The sequence below is a fragment of the Ascidia mentula genome, chromosome 9 (assembly GCF_947561715.1).
Source record: "Ascidia mentula chromosome 9, kaAscMent1.1, whole genome shotgun sequence".
Lineage (NCBI taxonomy): Eukaryota > Metazoa > Chordata > Ascidiacea > Phlebobranchia > Ascidiidae > Ascidia > Ascidia mentula.
This window is the reverse complement of record NC_138574.1, coordinates 1,019,339-1,042,106: the sequence shown is the minus strand read 5'-3', so window position 1 is coordinate 1,042,106 and position 22,768 is coordinate 1,019,339. Positions and strand designations below refer to the sequence as shown.

Sequence of the window (22,768 nt, the reverse complement as noted above, 5' to 3'; positions counted from 1 at the left end):
AAACGCCCCGATTGAAGTTGGCGGTTTGAAGTTCATGAATAATTGGGGAAGTCTGGCAACGTCAGTCGCATTTTACAGGCGTCATCTGTTTTTAATCATTTTGTTTTTAAAGCTTTCCGTTTGCAAGTCCTTTAATTATAAAGGAGACGGTTGAAAAACAAAATTAATTTGCTAAAAAAAATTGTTTTTATTTTGGCACTTGAAAATGGAGGTGCGACGAACAAAAAAAAAGAGTTACTTTTCTACTTTTGTGAGAAAAAATATAGATTAACACCAAGTTAGCTTTTTGACGAAACTTAATTTCGCATGTAAGAAAATATTTCGATGTTAATTAACTCTATCAGTTAAACAATCGCTCGAAACTTTCTTGGAAAGCATTACAACGCGGTTTGCAAGTGACGCATAATTATATTAGAATTAAGGTAACTTTCTCCGTAATACTTACATTAAAGTCACAACAACAATCCCGCTCTCTGGGTGTCAGCTTTGTTAACTGTAAACATATCAAGGACGTTTCCCGAAGCCTCAACTTCAGGTGACATGAAAACGTAGAGGACTTCAGCCTTCCGTAGTCAGATCGTCGTCAACTATTGGACGAGCAATTAGTGTCGACCCCCTCTACCGGTATATGTGGTTGTATTCCTATAAAGTGGTGTGGTTGCACACAGATTGTCTGCACTGTCAATAAATACCCGTCCTCTCTCGCCTGCTTCTCGATGCGGTGATAGCGATCAACCTATTTGTACGAACACGCCTCTTGAAAACGCGACACAGTGCGTGAAAAATTACTTATCACGAGTTTAACCAAGAATATATTTATTTTAGGGTGGTTTTGAGGTTAGTAAGTTTGTGTACAGTTACGTATGGACGGTTAACCTCGTGCGAATGCTGTGACGAAAATCCATGGGATAATATTTCTCCATCCAAACTTTCCATTTCAACGGAAAGGTGGGAAAATATACCGGGATCTTTTCGCTCTGCTGCGTGTTGTCGGTTTCAACATGGCTCAGGTCGCCTGGTGTGTTCCGAATGTTGCGCAAATCGCCAAGCAAAGCTGTGAGCAGTCACTTGGACACGCGAAATCCGTACAGGAAAGTTCCTCGGCGGCGTCGCGTGCGTCTGTTTATCTATCGGCGAGCTGGGTATTTATCTCTGGACTGTTACCACCGACTGATTAGCTGCTCGTTCGGCGACTCTCTGTCTCGCTGCATCGCGCGCTTTTTTATCTCTGTTGCTTTTAAAACGAGCGATTATATCTGGAGCCTGACCTTAACCCGGTCCCTGCCCAGTGTTGCGCTTCTCTGGTCACCGGGATAGGTTGAGATTATGAAAGTTGTAAGTGAGCTTGGTGTGCGCTTGGAAAGTTAGCTGCAGGTTTTTCTCGTTGAGATGAATTCCTTGTTTTGTAAAGGATGAAAATTTGATATAGTGGAATCGCAGGCCAGCTTTTTTTGGTCGACAAAAACTTTTCATTACTTTCGGACTGCAGGTCCTTTTACTGATAAAAGTAAAGGTTGAAAGTTGGGGAGTCGTTTTCTTGTAACAATAGAAATCGTGGTTTCAGTTTTTTAAGAATGCGTCTTCTTTCGTCTTGGTTTCGTGTGTTTGAATTGTTTCAACTCTGTTTGAATCACGTGCGTTAATTTCTCAAGGTGGAAAATGGTCCCTTTTTGCAATTTGCGTTGGTGTACTTCCTCAAAATTGCTCATTAGAATCTCATTGAAATGATTTCGGGAACGGTTGCCAACGTAACAGCGAATATGACGTAATTTACGGATCCCCATAAAATGTGGTAACCGCACATCTGGCGCAACTCGACTTAATATTAAAAAGTCCGGCACCTCGCAACCGTTTGACCAATAAAACCTCATCGACAAAACGACAACTTGCCCGGTCCTGACGATGATCAGTCTTATGGTCGATGGGATGAGTCCATGTTTATCCACTACGCCGTAATTACACCGACTAATTGCCCGACATTCCTCTCTCGCCGTTAGGAAAGTATACGACATGGTAAACACTGTGTTGCCGCGAGACAGTATAGTGATAGTGTTGCGCGACATCTAGGCGATATCAAGCAAACAAGATGAGTCCCATCGGCGACACAGCGGCGTCACACAGACCTAGAGTGCCGGAAAAACCAAATTGCCCTTACGGCATTGTTTACCGCATTGTGATGTAACGGTAGGTGTTGTTAATTGCGGAACAGTTGCATTGTTCGTGACAATCGCAGTGCGTACAGTAGTTGAGTGTAGGCGGTATAAAACACTTGGTGCACATTCGGAACGGTTTAATGTTGGTTTGTGAAGTCCAAATGTCACTGTTCGTCTCTGGCTGGGTTACAGACACGACTCCGGCATTTGAAGCTAGGTCAGGGTTTCAAATGTTGTTTTAGTCAACTCACAAGGCAGAGAATGATAAGTGTTTGTCTGTGGGACAAACGGTGAGGGGATGTCGGCAAAGTGCTTTCACTCACAGAAACGAGCGACGAAACTCACTTAGGCTCAGCCATTGTTTAACTGACAATCATAATTGCTGCTCGCGAAACCCGGTCGCAAATTTTCGTGGCGCCTGGCCGTGCATTTGCTTTGAAATTAAGCGGTCGTATTCGAGTGTTCGTCGGCCGCGGTCGCTGTAATTTGGACCGACTGAGATTTTCCCAGCAAGCATCTAAAGCCAAGCGAACTGTCCCAAAATTGTCCGCAGGCTAAAACCAGAAGATTGGTGTTTTCAAAACCCGGACTACCAACAAAGAAACCGCTTGCAGTCAATTTAAGAAAAAAAAAACTTGTGTTTGGTTTTTCAATACAGAGGTGAACTTTTCAAGGCTGGAAATAATTTGCGGTTCATTTTTTTGCAGAGAATATTGGTACGAGTGACGTAGGCGGAGACTCGTTAAAACTTGCTTCTGAGAGCGCAAAGACGTCTCAGACCGGAGTGAGTCGAACACGGACGGTTTCTCAGGAGGAACAAGCTCCAAAAGAAATTAACCAGTTTCCTATTTCGAACGAAGGTCAGTTAGAGGTTATTGATTTCTTTAATTTATATAAAATTGGATCTTTAATGAGTGAGTTTTGCTGTGGCAAGAAACTGTTAGTAGTGATGTGCTGCAAATATTTAGTAGATTAGTCGAGAAAAAAAATTCCAATTTTGTATAAAGTTTTGTAACTGATGAAGGTTTCAAAGAGTTTTGCGAACACTTTAACCCAATTAACTGTATTTAAAAAAGTAATTGGATGTTTTTGTTATGCAAATAAACCCAAAGTAAAAAAAAACACGCGCATTGAATTGTATATTGCCAATAGTCTAAAAATGTAACCACGAAAACAGGGTAAGTGCAACAAAATGTCGAACTTTACCACAGGCACCTTTAAAAATCGAGTAGAAAGCAGGTGTTCCTCAGTTTGTTGCCACCACATAACGCCTCAGCGCTTTGCTCTTCCAGCAGAAAACCCAGTCATGGAAGGGAACGACGGAAACAGGAGACCCCGTTTCCTGACCCAGCCTCAGGACCAGTACGTTTATAAACACTTCCCAGCCAGCATTACGTGCTCTGCTGTGGGGGCGAAGGATGTGGAGGTTAGCTGTAACGACTGGACGCCGAGTTCTAATATGGTTGTGAAGCATCGCGACGACCAAAGTGAAAGGTGGAGTTTTTATTTATAATGTTATGCCTGTTATGTAGCTTTATAGTTTCAGTATTTAAGGTTTTCTTAATGAAATCAACTTCATTTTTCCAATGCCACCACATTTGCGTGACGTATTTATCAAATACATATTTGAATAACCACTGAACGTGCTTTGAGTGAAACTTGTTTTCATAAAATAAACTACATTTGGACCCAAAGCTTTTTCATATTGATAAAAATATGCATTTCGCACCAAAATAAATCCATTGCTTTAAAAACACATATTAAAGAACCGGCAAAAAACAATTTCCTTTAGTTACCAAATTAGGAAGCACTGGTTTAGAGAACAACCGCAAAGTGTCATGTTAAAAACCACCGAATACAAACATAATATATAGTAGACAGCTCACAATGGCTGTGTTGTTCCACTGCGATGAATAACATCCCTAACCTTTTCCTTGAACTATTTCAGTTCGATCACATTGACTGTTACGGTGAGTAGGAACGACGTCGAATCTCTATTTTCCAAACACAAGTATTGGTGTCAATGCGAAGCTAAAAACAGCAACGGGGCCACCAAAAGCAGAAAAGCTTTCGTCGAAAGCGCCTGTAAGATTCTTGGGTTTTTTTTATGCTTGTTTAATTTTAATGATGAATTGTAAGGGAAAGCTTTCCATAAACGTGTTGTTGTAACGACATCAAGTCAAACTGGCTATTAAACTTGAACTTATTTTGAACTGAAAAAAAATATTATATTTCTGTTTACGCATATAATCGTGCCATGTAGTCTATTAGCTTCAGATATTAACTGACATTCTTTTATGAGAAAAATGTGAACGCAAAGCCTATAGGCAAGAGTAATGTATTGGAATTTTCAAACAACTTTCCAGATCTGCGGAAGAACTTCGAACAGGAACCGGTTGGTGGAGAAGTTGTGCTGGGGAATGAATATAAGTTGCACTGCCGACCTCCTATGGGAGAACCCGCGCCTTCAGGTATGAGCTTCAATGTAATTTCATAGACACTACAAAACCTAGTTGAGGTTCTGCGAGTAATTTTCAAATTGCTGTATTTATGTCTCGTCTGGTCAGTAGATTTGTCAAAACTATTTTGTATTAATCTAATTAAAATGTTGTTTTTTAAATCAAGTTGAGTGGATGAAGAACGACGTTGTCCTGGACTCCTCCAGAGATGGCAACATCTTCATCACTCAGGAAGGGGATCTCATAATCCGGACCAGGAGCGTGGATGACTCGGGAAACTACTCATGCGTGGCAAGAAACGGAGCTTCCAAGAGGAAGAGTCATCCAGCCACGTTGCGTGTGATTGGTGGGTTTTTGTCACGTGGTTTGTGCGTTATTAGGGGAAACGGGATACAGTGAAAAAGTTATTTTACTGTACATGGCACAAGAAAGCAGTAGTTTGAAAATAACCACTCCCTATTACAAGCGTTTCTATAGCAAAATTCTATGTGTTAGGATTACGTAACCGAACATTATCTTTGTTTCGCATTGACGTCATAACCCGCCTTAAAAAGCAACGTTTACCATATTCGGACACTGAGAAATTGTGAAATAATCCCTTTTCAATCTGAGCAGATAGTGATGGCGTCTCCCGCTCTCGCACAGACGTCCTTATCTCTCCATACCTCAGGCCAGTTTACATAAGCCTGCAGATTTCCACTGCAATTAAAACAAAGACTTTCTCAGAGATTTCCAAACTTGTCATCCCCCCTCCCTTAAAATATGGGCCCGATTCCAAACATGCCGCCGTCGGGACCGCTTGGGCCCCGACGCCGTCGAGCCCCCTGATGCCGCCTGTTGGAGCTAATCTCACTGTGGGCCCTTATGGCGACAATGGGACGGCGATTAGCGTCGTGTAATTAGAGACGCTTACAGGAGCGATGGGGGGTTGAGTGGCAGACGCGCCGCAAAGTTTGTTTAACGGCGTCGGTGTTAAGTAAACAGACTCAATACAAGGAGGCTTCCCGACATTGAAGAAGGGGAAAGAGTTAAAACAAAGCCCAGCTACCGTTTCTCTGACTCGCCAGTGTTGACAATCCACCTGATAAGCTTGAGTTTGTCTTGTGGCGCCCGGGTGTTAACTCATGTAGCACAGCGGTGTTATGGGTTGCTGTAACGAGATACTTGCATTCCCACAACCTACCGACGTTCCAGGTCGCTTGCTGGGCGAAACAAACTTCGCTTTCACGTCGTTCAAATGTCAAAGTTTTGTGTATTTGTTGTGTGTTTTCACAACTGTTAACGGTCTTGGCAAACAAACCACGTGAGAAAACTAATGCAAGATTCACAACGAAATCTTGTACGGAAAATCATGTTTAAGCCTCTATGTCTTAAAACACTCACAGAGACACCAACTCACATTAATCAAAACAACTTCGGTTTAGTGCTGGTTTAATAATTACCTCGGCTCCATCGGTTAGAGTTATCGGTTATGAGCTACTGGCACATGGAAAATCAGTTAAACTAAAAAAAAGGTCGCGTGCCTATTTTTTTGAACATAAGATTGTTTGTTTTTCATCTAAACATCTTTTATGTAATTGCCGTCAGTCAGTCACTAACTCATTATTTTAAAATGCTTCTGGGACACAGAGTGAAACGAAATCTTCCTGTGAAAATAGAGATCGTACATTTTATTCATCCGCCACCGCAGCGCCTCGATGTCTCAAACGACGTCATAAAGTACCCCCTGTGTGACATAAACGCACAAATTTCGAAGGGGGGGACCATTTTCTGTCAAACGGAGATGGGTGACATTCTGTCGATATTATTGTTTAGATTTTAATGGAAGTCTAGACGCCTGGACGATCAAGATGCGTTGTTTCATTTTGTTGATGTTAACCAAGATCAATTTTGTATTTTCGAAAATCGTCGCTCATTCGGCGCCTTGAAGATTTCTGTCAATCAAAGTTCGAATGCAAACTTATTTTTCTTAGTCGCCTTTTTCCTGAAAAAAAGTCGGTTTCTTGTAAAAGCAACTTCTTACATCAAAGAAAAGAAAGTTTTCTATAAAACCACGAACGTTAGATTGCCTTTAATTTTAGAATAATCCACGTACACGTGTATGTCACGTGTCAGCCGCTGAAGGTAGTGTTTGGATGGATCTAACTTAAAGATTCCCCGAACAATGTTTTGAGACTTATTCCGACGTATTGAAAACGTTTAAGCACAATCTTTAGATTTAATTTCCAATACTTATATTGAAACAAAACTTTTGTTTTTCCTCCAGTTAACGGAGGCTGGGGAGAATGGAGATCTTGGTCCGGATGTGGGAGCAAATGTGGGATTGGGGAGGAGAGGAGACTGAGAACTTGCACCAATCCCGAACCTCAGAACGGGGGAGCCCCCTGTCCGGGGAAAAGCACTCAAACCAAGCCGTGCACAAGGTTGTGCCCAGGTCGGTTGAACTCGGGTTGTGTTTTGTGTGGTCGTGTCCGTGCTTGGGCAATGGACCTAGGTGTTAATCAGGGATATTACTGTGTTGTGTAATGTAGGAAAACTTTAAAAATAGGAAAGCCAAAGCTAAAATGCTGAACTTTTTAAAACAGAGGTTTCAATCACAACTGCGTTCATCATCAGAGCTACTTTGAAATGACTGACAAGGGCTGCACAGATTTGTTTTTAATAATGTTATTTATTCTATGGCAATTTTCTACTGGGATGAACTTGAGTTTGTGCGTCGAAACCACGTTTGTCACTTCCGTCATGGTTATTGAAAATTCACATGTTTAACTCCATGGCTTGCCAGGTTAAGTTTCGCTTTATAGCCACAACGATTCACCCAATAAAACGTTTTCAGTCAAATTATCGACCTGTGTGTTCCACTTCAGACAACGTCATTTTCCGTCCTTGTCCCGCCTTTAACCGAACCCCTCAGGGAACGTCGCGTTTTATTAAAAACAAACAAACGACTGGAAGCAGCCAGCTGTACGGTGAGAAGGGAGCCAAGTTTCAATTGTGATACAATTAGTTCCAAGACGAGGAACATCGCGAGTTGCTCGCTAATGTGCGCCGAACATCGTCAAATCGCTTGCCAAAATGCGGGAGTTCGCCAGGGTTTAATACCCTTGTGTAAAAGCCTCGGTTTGAGTTTAAAGACAGATTATTGAGTGGGGATTAGAAATGTCGCGTCACCAATATCCATTTCACCTCCGGACTGACTGACTGTCTTTCTACGTGCGTTGCTGATAGTCGAGGTCATGAGTTGTTTCAGTTGTTGTTTATTAAAAAGCCATGTGTAACTTACCAATTTACAGACATTGAAGTTTACAGCCCTTCTTACACTTGACATAACAACCAAGCATACAAATTTGTGAATGTTTAAGCAGCGCAGTAATATTACGTGCAATGACGTGATAGGCAGGATTCCCTGTCATGCCTGGGCTGCCAAGTCTGAAAACTTTATGATGTTTAAGCAGCGTTGGGTGGTTTATAGAAACTTAAAACTACAAATTTTTACAAGTTCTTCACTTATTGTGAAAAAATTGCTCTTATGTTACACAAGAACCGTAACTCTTATACTTTTCCACCAATTAACCAACTTTCCACGTGGTATCTCCCTTCCGATTCACCCCCGAATAACCCCTAACCCTCGTAAACATGGCGCGTGTTTTGATTATGACGTCACACTGGGGATTATGGTTTTGTCGCGCGACGTTCTCTGTTTATTTACACGCGATTCGGCGACGCCATGTTGTGTTTGTTTTTGTTAAATGGAATCGATTAAGATGAAACGGATCGTCGGTGTTCTCACAACAAGAATGGTTTCGCTCTTTAGTAAACAACGTAGACACGCGATAGAATCAACACTGGGACATTGGGGGGTAAATGTCAAGTCCAACCTCCTGTAAATGTTTGCATATTTCAACCATTACCCTGTCAGTGTTTTCGCTTCAGTTGTGGCGTTGGTTTACTGTTTGCAGAAGGTCAAGTTTTGCTGCAACAATGTTTATCTGCGAAATAAACTGTAGCTCATATGGCTGACGTGAAATTCGTTCCGACTGACGTTTCAATTGTTGCCACAATCATTCTCAATACACCGTAGGTTATGTTTCAAAGTTTATCAGACTGTTGATTTGGCAATTAACTTTGTTTCAGGCTGAATAGTTTTCTTTAAAAAGATTGCCACAGGATCCGCTTCGTTGACCAAATTTACCGAATGTAAAATAACCACAAGCATTAGTAATTTGCATTAGTAATTGTATTTTACTTTTGAAAGTTGTGTGTAAAGCTTGGGAAAATATGCAAAGTGTCCCCTTGTATATCGTTATTAAGAATATTGTCTGGAATTTCTTGATTGATTTCACAGCTTTCATGTTGTAACGTTCCCGCAATCTGTTTTCAGTTGATGGAGGTTGGACTGATTGGTCAAAATGGTCAACATGTAGTCCAGAGTGCGTCCACAGAAGGCGAAGAACCTGCAGTCGCCCCGAGCCTTACAATAATGGGCTGCCTTGTCCAGGGAGTGACATCGAGACCAAGAACTGCTCCGGAGGACTTTGTGCGGGTGAGAATTTCTGTTGTAGCGTCACAGAAGCAAGTTGTTCGACCACAGGGGGTTTTCATGAAAAAATGGGGGGGGGGGGGGGCATTGTTACAAGTATGTTTTTGAAGTTTGACTTTATTTCACTTTTCGTGCCCAACAACTTTATCTCCGTATTAACCAAACGTTAAACAACGCAATCCACATTTCCCATCCCCCCTGGTAAAGTTATAACTGTGAAGTTCTTCACGCAACTTGGCCTTCGTGGATTATCCGCACCTGTCGGTGTAATACTAGGGTTGGCAACGAATAAATAAAGAAAAAACACCAACATCATGGGTACCCGGGACCTCTGCAAGTTCATCAAATTGTTCTTGTTCAGTAATGTCTGTGTTATTATGATTGCTAATTCCCGGATGATATTAAATATTGTTGTTTATAAGCGGAATTATATAAAGTGCAAAGGTTTTGTATTGAAACTATCTAATTATCATTGGCCACGTATACTTTTCAATCAATTAATTTTTGTTGTTTTGTTTTTTCTTTTTGTTGCTCACCGACACTGACCATTCGACCATGACCTCACGTGACCTAAATTGCACCAATCATCAGAAACTCGAAACCTGTCCGTTCCCGCCGGTAAGTGATTGACCTTGTCTTATGCCGTTGTGTTGTAAGGTTATGACAGGTTGTGAGGTATATCAATGCGGGAAGCTATTTTCTTTGGCAGTCTCGTTGCCTCGTTAAGCGTTATCGAATATCATCTGAGAACTGCGATTGAAGGCGGCAATTTGGCGACGATAAACGGCCCTCTTTTTGTGTGGTTTGTGGTTAAACAGGAAAGCCACCAGTTTTACCTTTCTTCGTTCGGCTTTGCTTTGTGAGAAAGTCTTTTGATAAAACTCCCCCTTTTCCCATGTGTCGATCGACTCGTGTTGATTGAGTTTTGTTAATCCATATATAAGACAATGTAGAATACATTTCGTCCTTCGTTCACAATGCGGGAAATTATTTCATAAAATATGACCTTCATGCCTCTTCAACCAAACAGGCGATAAATGGTTCATTTAACCCGCACTCTCCTATACAGCACCCCCCAATGTCTTTTGCTTTTCAACTAATGTGAAAAACGAAGATTTACTTAATCCGCCGACGCTATTAGTCAGAGTGGTTGCTTCCCGACCCTCCGCAGTCGTCAATACCTCAACTTGTCCCTCGCCCCCAATGAGACACAAGCGTTAAGAACCACGAACGCATTCGACGCCTTAAAGCTTTTGACCAAGAAAACATTTCTGACATAAAAATCCCCTGACCTCCATTACTCTCCCCCCCGGCCGAACCTAGGGTCCAAGTTTAACCCCAAGGGTTCTCAATCAGCCCCCCCCATGTTAAGACTTTGTCCCTTCGCTCATCCAGTGTTGTGATGACGTGTCAAGAGCGCCGCGGGGCCGCATGACGTATTGCCCAGTGGGTACTTCATCATTTTCTTGCGCCCCGTGCAAGTTGCGGTACCCCCACACCTGGTACTTAAGCCTTAATGGGTTTAGCGTAGCCTGGGTGCTCACGGGTTATGTTTATGCAATTAGACACGAATCCCTGGGTATCGCTCGGCTCCGGTAGTTCGTTAAGGTTTAGCAACATTCTGACCTTCACTACCGGGACACGTGTTTGCGGGGACAACTTGTTTGTGTCACTTTTAAACTTCGGTTCGAAGACAGCTTGCATCTAAATTAAGCGTTGCGAGGCATCTAACGTAACCTCCGCTTTAAGCACAATACAAAAAAAGATTGGTCACTGGGCAATTAATACTTATTAAAAAGTCTTTAAAATTTGTTGTTTGAAAGCACGAGAAAATTGACGTATTAATGTAGGAAGTAGCTGCATAAAAAAGTCGCAATGCAATGTTGCGTTGTTGGCGTCGTAGAGTGGAAACACAACAACATCTTTTGTTTGTTCGGAAAATAACCCGCTATGTTTATTGACATCCCCCAGCTTTCTAAGAGGAAACCCCAAACATTCTGAGATCAATTCTTGACGTAACTTTCTCTTTCGTTATCGACTCTTTATCGCATTTTGGGGCGTTTGTTTTGATTTGCTTTTGCACCAAACTAAACAGCCCTCGGGCCCCCTGAGCCCCAGAGCTGGGTTAAGTGGGCCCAGGCGCTCCGGAGGTAGTCGTGCGGAACAGAGCGTGACCTTTTAACCCGGTTTTAAACCAAACAAATGTCGGAACCCACTCAGAGCTTCACTTGCGGCCAATTCGTCATTTTTGTGGCTTGGACAACTTTTTGTGTTTTAAAGGGGAGTGTTACGGTTTATTACTTCTCTTTAAAGGTGTGGTGCTTTTAAATAACTTCTTTGTGAAGGTGCAAAACCGAAGTATAACGCGTCAGAATAACCCGAACACATGTAGAACAATGCTTATATGAGCCCACAACTTGTGTTTGTGCACTTTTTATATTTCTCAGTGCCAATCCTGTAATTTCATAGCTGCAACGTCTGGGTTTTAAATGTTGGTTGCGACGAAGTTACTTCTGCAGGTTGTCGTTGTACGATTTAGCGTCAAAAACGTTTCACCTTTAAGGTGACAAATTTTCCCACACACGCTGTTGATCGCACGAAGTTGTTTGTAGTATTCCCCCCATACATGGGTCGTACCTTACAATATCGTATGGTAAGAAGGTTCCTCTTATCTTCCTCTGTTATCGCTCTGTGTCAACAAATATCCACCGGGAAGGCGTTGCCGGACTTTGTATTGCGGGAAAATCTTTCACTAAATTCTCGATCAAACCGGCAACTTCTTTCAAATCTTCTGCTTGAACTATGAAACCCCAATAACTTGTAACGGTTGTGCTTCCCTCGGTCCAGTATCGCGTTGTGAAGTTTGTTGTGTGTTTTTTACGCTGAAATAATTTCGGCGTGGTTTCTTGGGATTAAAATGACAAAAAAATATCTTTTTTGGACAACCTTATGTTGTTCGTTTGAGACCAAAGGAGCCAATACTTTTTAATAAAGCCGCGGGGACAGTGTTTCGACTTGTGGTCACCAAAGCTGCACTGATAAGACTTATTAGGTCAAAACTGTGGCTCTATAAGCAGCTTACTTTGAAACATTATTAGCTCTTAATTGCTTTTCCAAATAACTTCCTTATGCCCGCATTTAAATTTATCCCTAAAAAAAGTTAATTTTCGCCGTTCTAAAAAAAGCATTGTTTTTATCCAGACAACCAGAACCTGGTTCTCTACAGCTGCCTCTTCGTCGCCCTCGCCCTTCTTCTCATGATCGTCATAGCAACCATGATTGTGTTCAGACGGAAGCGAGGGGGGAATTTATTCTCACGATCTTCGTCTTCCGGTTTCACGTCCGGAAGATCTTCGTCCGCTTATCCAAATTCACCTGCGAATGGTCACATGAGAGGTACGTATTTGTAGGAATTCTTCATCACGTTTGCTTCGTATGGCGTTCTTGGAAAATGCCCCATATTGTCAATTTCTTGTGGAGAATTTTACCCGAAATAAAAAAACATCACCTTTTGTTCGCAGATGATTTTTGCATCATTCCCACAAAACCATCGTCCGTAATGAACGGGGATCCCCCTTACGTATTCCCGCCCTCCTACTCTGCACTCGACCAAGCTTACAAAATATGCAGCTATCCCGGCAGCCAATCAGGCAGCGACACGTCACCGGCAATCTCGGCAAATCGATATATTACCCAAAATGAGAAGGCTTGGCTTCAATCTCAGCCCGTTTGTTACCATGGAAACTACCCAGCGCCGCCGGTGACGTGTTCACGCGATGACGTAACAATGCCTGTGCGCCAGTTTCAGGGTGTGATGTCATCGTTCGCCAGCCATGCGTATCACGAAAGGTAAAGTTAAATTGTTGCAAGGATTTTGTATCGATTTAATTGCAACGCATTTACTGTGCAGATCAATACCGCCACCACCTGTTGATAAAGATGGTTATGGTTTTGCCGCAAGTGGGCGCTCCAAGGACAAGGAGACCCCGAAACGAGTAGCGTTTAGCGACAGCAACAAGATGAGACTTCAGCAAGGTTACGATTCGGGGTTTGAAGGTGAAACAAATCCCAACTACGCCCCCAAGCGGGTGCTACGAAAAACGGAACCGCTTAAAGAACGCGACTTTGAAGGTACGGATAAAAGTATAGTTGAAGTTGAAAGCTTTGTGCCAAGATTAAACAAAATTATTTTATTGATTAAAATGTTTATTGCACTGCTATTGATGATTGTTAACCTAAAACTGATTGTTACGTCACAGAAGAATGGACCGATTCGTGCAATTCGTCTGATGCTGGTTACAGTGGATCAGACCTCGTGAACCCGGACACGCATCATCGCCTTCCGTCCGAGGGGAAACCCGAACTCCGAAACTTTGATGGCAAGTTCATGTCGTTGTTGACGCTGCCATGTTTATTAACAATATAAAACGCTCTTCTAGAGAGAAGCTTATTATTGCCAGAAGAACCTTTTGCATTATTCCAATAAGACGATTCAGAACGTTCAAATCTTAAAACCGCAGTGTTCCAACTTATTAACTCTCATCAGTGCAGTTGTTAAACCCAGGGGCGGTGAATTATCCATGCAGTGATGAGACCTGACCGGTCTGCGGCTCACTAAATACATTATTGGCTCATTTGCTTCTTTATTCTCACTTTGAACTAACAAAAGTGTCGAAATTCCGTCGAGAGAAAACGGATTTCTTAAAACATTGACTTCCATTATATTTCACTAACCAACATATCTTCTCGTCTCCAGGTTCGCACATGCAGTCGTAGCCCACTTCCAAGTACAAGGTTCATTCCACCATCATCCGCTCAACGTAAAGCAAGAAAACCACGATTTGTAAAGTCGTGTTACAAAACAAGCTTCACTGCAGTGTTACAATGTCAAGCTCTTGCGTTTTATTGTATTTTTACATGAGGTGTAAGCGGAATGGATTTTTTGGGCGTGGGTTCGAATCCCGCCCGGGATGGATTTTCTGATAAAAGATGTTTTAACGAACTTTCAATGCACAATCTCGTTTCGTTCCGTTCGCGTCACAAAAAACTCGTAAGAAACCTTCTTATGACGCCATAATTGAGCCCGTTACCCCTCAGTATTACCACTCATCCAGCAAACACAGTTGTGCAGTAACAAGCATTTTCTGTATATTCTTATTATTCACAATATTCTGTGTCAGAAGTCCGTCGAGCCTTATACAAACTGCTTTGTTGTTGTTTTTGTGGCTGTATCATTATTGTTATTGTTGTTGTTGTTAATATTAATATTGTTCGTGCCGAACTGTTTTTTTCATTTTTTTCTTTTCCATGTTATTATATTTTTTTCCTATGCATTCGAGCAATGGATTGAGAACCTGGATATCACGTGTCCTTATTTCGGTCGTCCTCGGTCGGTCAGGAAACTTGAAGGTAGAACAAGGTGAACAATGGCGGTCCACGAAAAGTCGATATTAAACCACTTTTAACGGCAGTAAAGGATGCATAGTTGTATTTCTAGGAAAATAAGTTTTGCCGGCGGGAAATACCCATATTTTATTCCTCTGTCACAGTATAAGGAAGACGTCACAAAGCAATTAGCGATGCATGGGGTCAATTTTACGGTTGAATGAACACATATGCATTTGATGTTGCTAGAGCGAATTCAAGTCTGTTTCGGGCAGTTTTATGCGTTTTAAATCGGGTGGCTATACTCAGTTAGGGTGCTGTAGAAAATTGAACTAATAAGTTAGTTCAAACTTAGGCTATATTTACAGAAAAATGAATCGTTTTAAGGGCACAGTTATGTGTGGTCATGTTTTAATTGCCAAAAAGCTCCCATAGTTGTTGCGCTGCGAGTATTGGCAAATTTTCCTATGCGGGAAAGTAAGCGCAGAAACCCGTAGTACCTAAAACTGGTGTACGTTCAGATTACTTTGAAAGGAATTGTGGCGAATGCCGTAGTGAACGGGGTTGTCATGTTACGCCGAGTTGGCAAAGCAAAATCTAAGCATTTGGAAAAACCGATTCCCAAATGTTTAGATATCCGGAAGCGTACTCGAAAAGTGTACGAAGAATCGATATTAAACTACATTGTACCCGCGCGGAGATGATTAGTATGTTGTTGTTGTTGCAAAGGTTTTTAAACGCACGTGTACACAGAGTCGATACTTTCATCTGGAGTGTCAGGTCGGCCGTGTTTTGCTGGGTTTGTGCAAACCGAGCGGTGTACGCAGATTCGATATCGCACTACTATGCTGTGTTGTGTGGTAGTGGTGTTTGTTTTCGCGCGGCGAAGCAAGCAAGTCGATTTGATGGGATGAGATGTTGCATAGTGAGTGGTGTGGCAAAGTCGCGGGTGACGCGGATGCGAACCTACCGTCCGAACACTTGGTGGAGGAAGCCAAGTTTCGATAAGTCGGTTGTTGGTCTGCTCCTGTGGACGGAACGACTAGCAAGCAATGGAAGGATTGTGGCATCGCAACAGCAATTCCATTGTGGAAAGTTAAAACGTGTCGATCGAAGGCTTAAAATCAGCACTTTTGGTCGATCGGATGCCAACAAATTAACTCGGAATGTAGATCTGAAGCTGAATTATCGGCCTCAGATTCGTCATTCGAACAGAAATATGGGCATCCGATCGACCAAAACTGTTCGATTTTGCGTTTTTGCGCGATTTTTTTGTGGCAAAATTTGACCGACTCTGTGTGCACACAACCGCCTTGTCTTGTGGAGTGGCGGTGGACAGAGGGTCGATATTAGTATGTATCGTTCTGTGAAAAGTTGCCGATGGTGAAAAAACCTGGAACGAGCGGTGTGAACAGAGTCGATATTAAACTACATTGAGAGAATGCACGGATGGTGTTTGGTCTGCATTTGCAGCAAAGCCAGCATACAAGATATTTCTTAAAGGCTGCAGTGCCGCTTGACTTGAAGCAAAACGTACACACAGAGTCGATATCTGCCCTATGTGGAGGGGCAACTGTACGCCGACCGTAAGAGTTACAAACTTTCATGTAATTTTGCCTGGTCGTGTTTTGCGTGGTTGGTGCAAACCGAGCGGTGTACGCAGAATTGGTATCGCACTATTATGTATAGGGTGGTAGTGGTGTTTGTTTTCGCGGGGCGAAGCAAGCAAGTCGATTTGATGGGATGAGATGTTGCATAGTGAGTGGTTTGGCAAAGTCGTGGGTGACGCGGATTCGAACCTACCGTCCGAACACTTGGTGGAGGAAGCGAAGTTTCGATCAGTCGGTTGTTGGTCTGCTCCTATGGTCGGAACGACTGGCAAGCAATGGAAGGGTTGCGGCATCGCAACAGCAGTTCCATTGTGGAAAGTTAAAACGTGTCGCACGAAGGCGCAAAATCCAACACTTTTGGTCGATCGGATGCCAACAAATCGATTCGGATGGTGGATCTGAAGCTTGATTATCAGCCTCCGATTCGTCATTCGAACAGGAATATGGGCATCCGATCGACCAAAAGTGCTTGATTTTGTGTTTTCGCGCGTTTTTTTGTGGCAAAATTGGACCGACTCTGTGTGCACACAACCGCCTGGTCTTGTAGAGTGGCGGTGGACAGAGGGTCGATATTGTACTAGTGTAAGGGGCAAGTCGTCGCGTTGTGAAGGGGTTGATATTAATATGTATCGTTTTGTGAAAAGTTGCCGATGGTGAAAAAACCTGGACCGAGCGGTGTGAACAGAGTCGATATTAAACTACATTGAGAGAACGCGCGGATGGTGTTTGGTCGGCATTTGCAGGAATGAAGCCAGCATGGATGATATTTCTTAAACCAAGCAGTGCTACTTAACTTGAACCAAACGTACACACAGAGTCGATATCTGCCTTATGTGGATGGGGCAACTGTACGCCGACCGTGTGAGTTACAAACTTTCATTTAATTTTGCCTGGTCGTGTTTTGCGTGGTTGGTGCAAACCGAGCGGTGTACGCAGAATCGATATCGCACTACTATGAGAGATGTGGTAGTGGTGCGCGGCGAAGCAAGCAATGTGTGATAATGGGATAGTGAGTGGTGTGGCAAAGTCGTGGGTGACGCGGATGCGAACCTACCGTCCGAACACTTGGTGGAGGAAGAGAAGTTGCTTCGAAGTCGGTCGTTAGTCTACACCTGTGGTCGGATCGAACGGTAGTTATGGATGGTTTGTTGTGCGTTAACTGGATGATTAACTTGAAAGTCAAATCCCATTGTGGTTTAAAGTGAAAGAAAAGGTCTGTGCACGAAGTTTGAATTAAGACAAATAAAAAATTTTGAAGAAAAAAAAGCGAGCTAACACTCAATCGAATACTTTAGGTTCGATCGGATGCCCACAAACCGACTCTGAAGGTGCTGGTTATTATTCAGCCTCAGATTCGAACCTGTTTGTGGAAATCGGATCGACCAAATGTGCTCGATTTTGTGTTTGCGCGCTTTTTTTTTCTTCAAAATTGGACGAAGTCTGCGGGCAAAATGCACTCAAAATGTGGCCCAGCGTGAAAAAAATTTATGAAAAAAAGCGACCCAAGACACCAAACATGGCGTCCAGAGTCGCTTATTAACTTCACCGACATATTTCGGAAATAACCTCTTGCACCACCACTGCCTTCTTTCTAGAACCCACTGACGCGTGTTTACGTTTAAGTCGGAATCGCTGCATTCTTACTCGCACTTTTCTGCCCTAATCAAAACCCAGCTCACGTTCCGTATTACAAAGAAAACACTTACCGTATTCCTGACCAACAACATCAGGTTTCGTAACTCCCTCCACGCTAACATAAAAACAAGTTAACCCTGTGGTTTGTTTTTCAACTTGCATACATTTTCACAGCTTGTGACGCATGCTGCACCAAACGAGGCATTTATTCTATTTTTACGGCACTTCGCCACGCGTTACGTATTCGCTACTTCCAACGACTCTGACACGCACCGCCCCAGTCAAAATTCCAACCTGTCCGCACCATTCACTGAGCCCACGCCTTCACGCGAAGGTTGTCTCTCATAGTAGGGCCGGATCGACTCTTCGACCACCGCCTGCATACTCTAGTAGAGTGGCGGTGGACAAAGAGTCGATATTGTACTAGTGTAAGGGGGTCGATATTAATTTGTAAAAATTGCCTGTAGTGGAGTTCCAATTTTTTAAACCTGGACCGAGCGGTGTGAACAGAGTCGATATTAAACTACATTGAGAGAACGCGCGGATGGTGTTTGATCTGCATTTGCAGAAAGTGATTTCTGATCATTTTCGTTCTTGTCGATCGAACGGAATGAAGGCAACGTGACGACTTGAGCAAAGAATATTTGTGGGAAAAATGATATTTCCTGACAGCCGACAGTGGCCGCCATTGTGGTTTGCATCTGGAGGTTGCTCTCATCATGTGTGTGACGTCACCAAAACAGGGTTGTAAACCAAACGTACACACAGAGTCGATATCTGCCCTATCTGGAGGGGCAATTGTACACTGATATTTGCCTGGCCGGGTTTGGGTGTTTTATGCAAACCAAGCGGTGTACGCAGATTCGATATCGCACTACCTTAAGAGGTATGGTCGTGGTGCGCGGCGAAGCAAGCAAGTCGATTTCATGGGATGAGATGTTGCATAGTGAGTGGTGTGGCAAAGTCGCGGGTGACGCGGATGCGAACCTACCGTCCGAACACTTGGTGGAGGAAGCCAAGTTTCGATAAGTCGCTTGTTGGTCTGCTCCTGTGGTCGGAACGACTGGCAAGCAATGGAAGGGGTTGCGGCATCGCAACAGCAATTCCATTGTGAAAAATTAAAACTTGTCGCTTGAAGGCGCAAAATTAGCACTTTTGGTCGCTCGGATGCTAAGAAATCGGAAGTTGGATCTTAAGCAAGAAATCAGCTTTAGATTCGTCATTCGAACCGATGTGGGCATCCGAGCGACCAAGTGTGCTTTATTTTGTGTTTTCGCGCGTTTTTTTTTCTTTTTTGGTCAAATTTCGACCAACTCTGTGTTTACGCAAATTAAAGAATTAACCACTTATTTTTCCCACAAAAAAATTTTCATGAAAAAAGCGACCCAAGACACCAAACATGGCGTCCAGAGTCGCTTATTAACTTGACTATTTCGATAATAACCACTTGCACCACCACTGCCTTATATCTAGAACCCACTGACGCGTGTTTACGTTTAATTCAGAAACGTTACATTCTACCCGCATTTTTCTGCCCTGATCAAAACCCAGCTCACGTTCGGTATTACAAAGAAAACACTAACCGTATTCCTGACCAACAACATCAGGTTTCGTAATTCCCTCCACGCTAACATAAAAACAAGTCATCCCTGTGGTTTGTTTTTCAACTCTCATACATTTTCACAGCTTGTGACGCATGCTGCACCAAGCGAGGCATTTATTCTATTTTTACGGCACTTCGCCACGCGTTACGTACTCCCTACTTCCAACGACTCTAGCACGCACCGCCCCAGTCAAAATTCCAGCCTGTCCGCACCATTCTCGCCACCCACGCCTTCACAAGAAGGTTGTCTCTCATAGTAGGGCAAGATCGACTCTTCGTGTACCGCCTGGTCCTGTAGAGTGGCGGTGGACAGAGAGTCGATATTGTACTAGTGTAAGGGGGCAAGTCGTTGCGTTGTGAAGGGGGTCGATATTAATGTGTAAAAATTGCCGGTAGTCGAGTTCCAATTTTTTAAACCTGGACCGAGCGGTGTAAACAGAGTCGATATTAAACTACATTGAGAGAACGCGCGGATGGTGTTTGATCTGCATTTGAAGAAAGCGAATTGTGATCAGTTTCGTTCTTGTCGTTCGAACGGAATGAAGGCAACGTGACAACTTGAGCAAAGATTGTTCGCGGGAAAGATGATATTTCCTGACAGCCTGCAGTGGCCGCCATTGTGGTTTGCATCTGGAGGTTGCTCTCATCATGTGTGTGACGTCACCAAAACAGGGTTGTAAACCAAACGTACACACAGAGTCGATATCTGCCCTATCTGGAGGGGCAATTGTACACTGATTTTTGCCTGGCCGGGTTTGGGTGCTTTATGCAAACCGAGCGGTGTACGCAGATTCGATATCGCACTACCTTAAGAGGTATGGTCGTGGTGCGCGGCGAAGCAAGCAAGTCGATTTGATGGGATGAGATGTTGCATAGTGAGTGGTGTGGCAAAGTCGCAGGTGACGCGGATTCGCACCTTCCGTCCGAACATTTGGTGGAGGAAGCGAAGTTGCGATAAGTCGGTTGTTGGTCTGCTCCTGTGGTCGGAACGACTGGCAAGCAATGGAAGGGGTTGCGGCATCGCAACAGCAATTCCATTGCGAAAAATTAAAACTTGTCGCTTGAAGGCGCAAAATTAGCAGTTTTGGTCGATCGGATGCTAAGAAATCGGAAGTTGGATCTTAAGCAAGAAATCAGCTTTAGATTCGTCATTCGAACCGATGTGGGCATCCGAGCGACCAAGTGTGCTTTATTTTGTGTTTTCGCGCGTTTTTTTTTCTTTTTTGGTCAAATTTCGACCAACTCTGTGTTTACGCAAATTAAAAAATTAACCACTTATTTTTCACACAAAAAAATTTTCATGAAAAAAGCGACCCAAGACACCAAACATGGCGTCCAGAGTCGCTTATTAACTTGACTATTTCGATAATAACCTCTTGCACCACCACAGCCTTAAATCTAGAACCCACTCACAAATATCCGCGTGTTTGGAAACGCTACATTATATCCTTAATCAAACCCCAGCTCACGTTACATATTACCCAGACAAACACTAACCGTATTCCTGATCGACAACATAAAAACAAGTTCTCCCTGTGGTTTGTTTTTCAACTCGCATACATTTTTACAGCTTATGATGCATACTGCACCAAACGAGGCATTTGTTCTTTTTTTACAGCACTTAGCCAAGCGTTCGCTATTTCCAACGACTCTCCCACCTCGTGACACGCACCGCCCCAGTCAAAATTCCAACCTATCCGCACCATTCTCGTCACTCGAAGCCATTCGCTGAGCCCACGCCTTCACACGACGGTTGTCTCTCATAGTAGGGCAAGATCGACTCTTCGACCACCGCCTGCTCTTGTAGAGTGGCGGACGCGTTGTGAAGAGGGTCGATATTCATGTGTTTCGTTCTGTGATTTAAGCCGATATGTGGGCATCCGATCGTCCAAAAATGCTATGTTTTCGCGCGTTGTTTTTTAAATTCGACCAACTCTGTGTTTACACATTGGGCAAAATGGTCGAAAAACTATGGGTTTTATCGAAAAAAAATTTTAATGAAAAAAGCGACTCAAGACACTAAACATGGTGTCCAGAGTCTGTTCTTGGGACACAAAACTACTTAAAGAGAACCAATAACCACACACACGCACCAACGTGTGAGGCTTCCAATTTTGGAAAAAACGCACCATTCTTACTCAATCTTATGCCCTCATCAAAACCCAGCTCACGTTCAGTATTACCAAGACAACGCATACCGTATTCCTAATTAACAACATCAGGTATTATAATTACCTCCACGCTAACATAAAATCATGTTATCCCTGTGGTTTGTTTTTCAACTCGCATACATTTTTACAGCTTTTGACGCATGCTGCACCAAACGAGGCATTTGTTCTCTTACTACATATTTGCTACTTTCATATACTCTGCCACCTCGTGACACGCACCGCCCCAGTCAAAATTCCAACCTATCCGCACCATACTCGTCCCTCGAAACCATTCACTGAGCCCACGCCTTCGCGCGAAGATTGTCTCTCATAGTAGGGCAAGATCGACTCTTCGACCACCGCCTTGACTAGAAGCTTCAACTGTAGCGGTATACACAGTATTGAACAGCATGTAGCACATCTTTGCGTCCTAAAAGTTGTTTGAATTTTGTATGCTTTACACTGTGTAACTTTCTGGGGACAAAAATGATGTTGGGTCCGAGAAAAAAGTTCTACATTCCCGGCGATGGTAAGAAAACGAAGATTTCTGACAAGCTGCTGAAAATGCTGATTTTGAAACCACGTGAGCTCAACTCCCGCGGGACGACTCTTCGTGCACGTGACTGGCGATAACAATAACGTTTTTCTTAATGTTATGAGGATTTACTTGAAAATTAAGCATCCAGACGCACGTAACAAGTTTTCACTGATTTAAAACCTTTAACATCGGTCTATCATAGATTCCTGCCTAGTAACAGGTAGGTCAACATTTTAGGCATTGAAACTCAATTGCGTCTGAAGAATCGAGAATCGATGGAGCTGGTAACCAACTTACATCCAAGCTCTAGGTTTCCAACCATTTTTCTTGGAAGCCTTTGAAGACAAAATTTACCCACAATGTTTTAACATATTAAGAGAGATTTTAAAATAAATACCTGAACGCAAGAAGCAAAGAAATGATGTAAAAATAACAAATGGTTTGCCAAACCAGAACCGTTCAGAAACTACACGGCATACAGTGAAGAGTTTGTAAATTTCTTGTTTACTCTTACTTATACCCCATGGGGTAAATTTACCGTCCGGTTGGGAACAGTTGATCTAAACTCTTCCTGCGTTACCAGACTTGCATCGCGTTTGCTTCACGACTAAATCCAGCTTATTTTCTACCTCATTCAAGTCACGATAATTTCAGTTTATTTCCAGATTTGAGCGATTAAATGAGACCTGTGTGGC

The 22,768-nt window shown here is 43.1% G+C and overlaps 1 protein-coding gene across 3 annotated transcripts in view; it reads left to right on the top strand.

Annotated features, from left to right (window-relative positions):
- The window catches only part of LOC145913480 (uncharacterized), a 31,245-nt gene extending 16,736 nt beyond the window's left edge, over positions 1–14,509 (top strand). Inside the window, exons 2-14 of one of the 3 annotated variants that reach the window (XM_083001154.1) lie at positions 2,861–3,013; positions 3,449–3,647; positions 4,102–4,238; positions 4,520–4,624; positions 4,779–4,958; positions 6,879–7,046; positions 8,994–9,155; positions 9,744–9,770; positions 12,354–12,548; positions 12,674–13,001; positions 13,063–13,283; positions 13,412–13,531; positions 13,909–14,509. In XM_083001154.1, coding sequence (XP_082857280.1) covers positions 2,861–3,013; positions 3,449–3,647; positions 4,102–4,238; positions 4,520–4,624; positions 4,779–4,958; positions 6,879–7,046; positions 8,994–9,155; positions 9,744–9,770; positions 12,354–12,548; positions 12,674–13,001; positions 13,063–13,283; positions 13,412–13,531; positions 13,909–13,928 — 2,015 coding nt within the window. In that variant the 3' untranslated portion in view covers positions 13,929–14,509. Of the gene's footprint in view, positions 1–2,860; positions 3,014–3,445; positions 3,648–4,101; positions 4,239–4,519; positions 4,625–4,778; positions 4,959–6,878; positions 7,047–8,993; positions 9,156–9,743; positions 9,771–12,353; positions 12,549–12,673; positions 13,002–13,062; positions 13,284–13,411; positions 13,532–13,908 lie in introns of all 3 variants that reach the window. The other 2 variants (XM_083001155.1, XM_083001153.1) reach the window with 2 other exon arrangements.
- Positions 14,510–22,768: the final 8,259 nt, after the last annotated feature.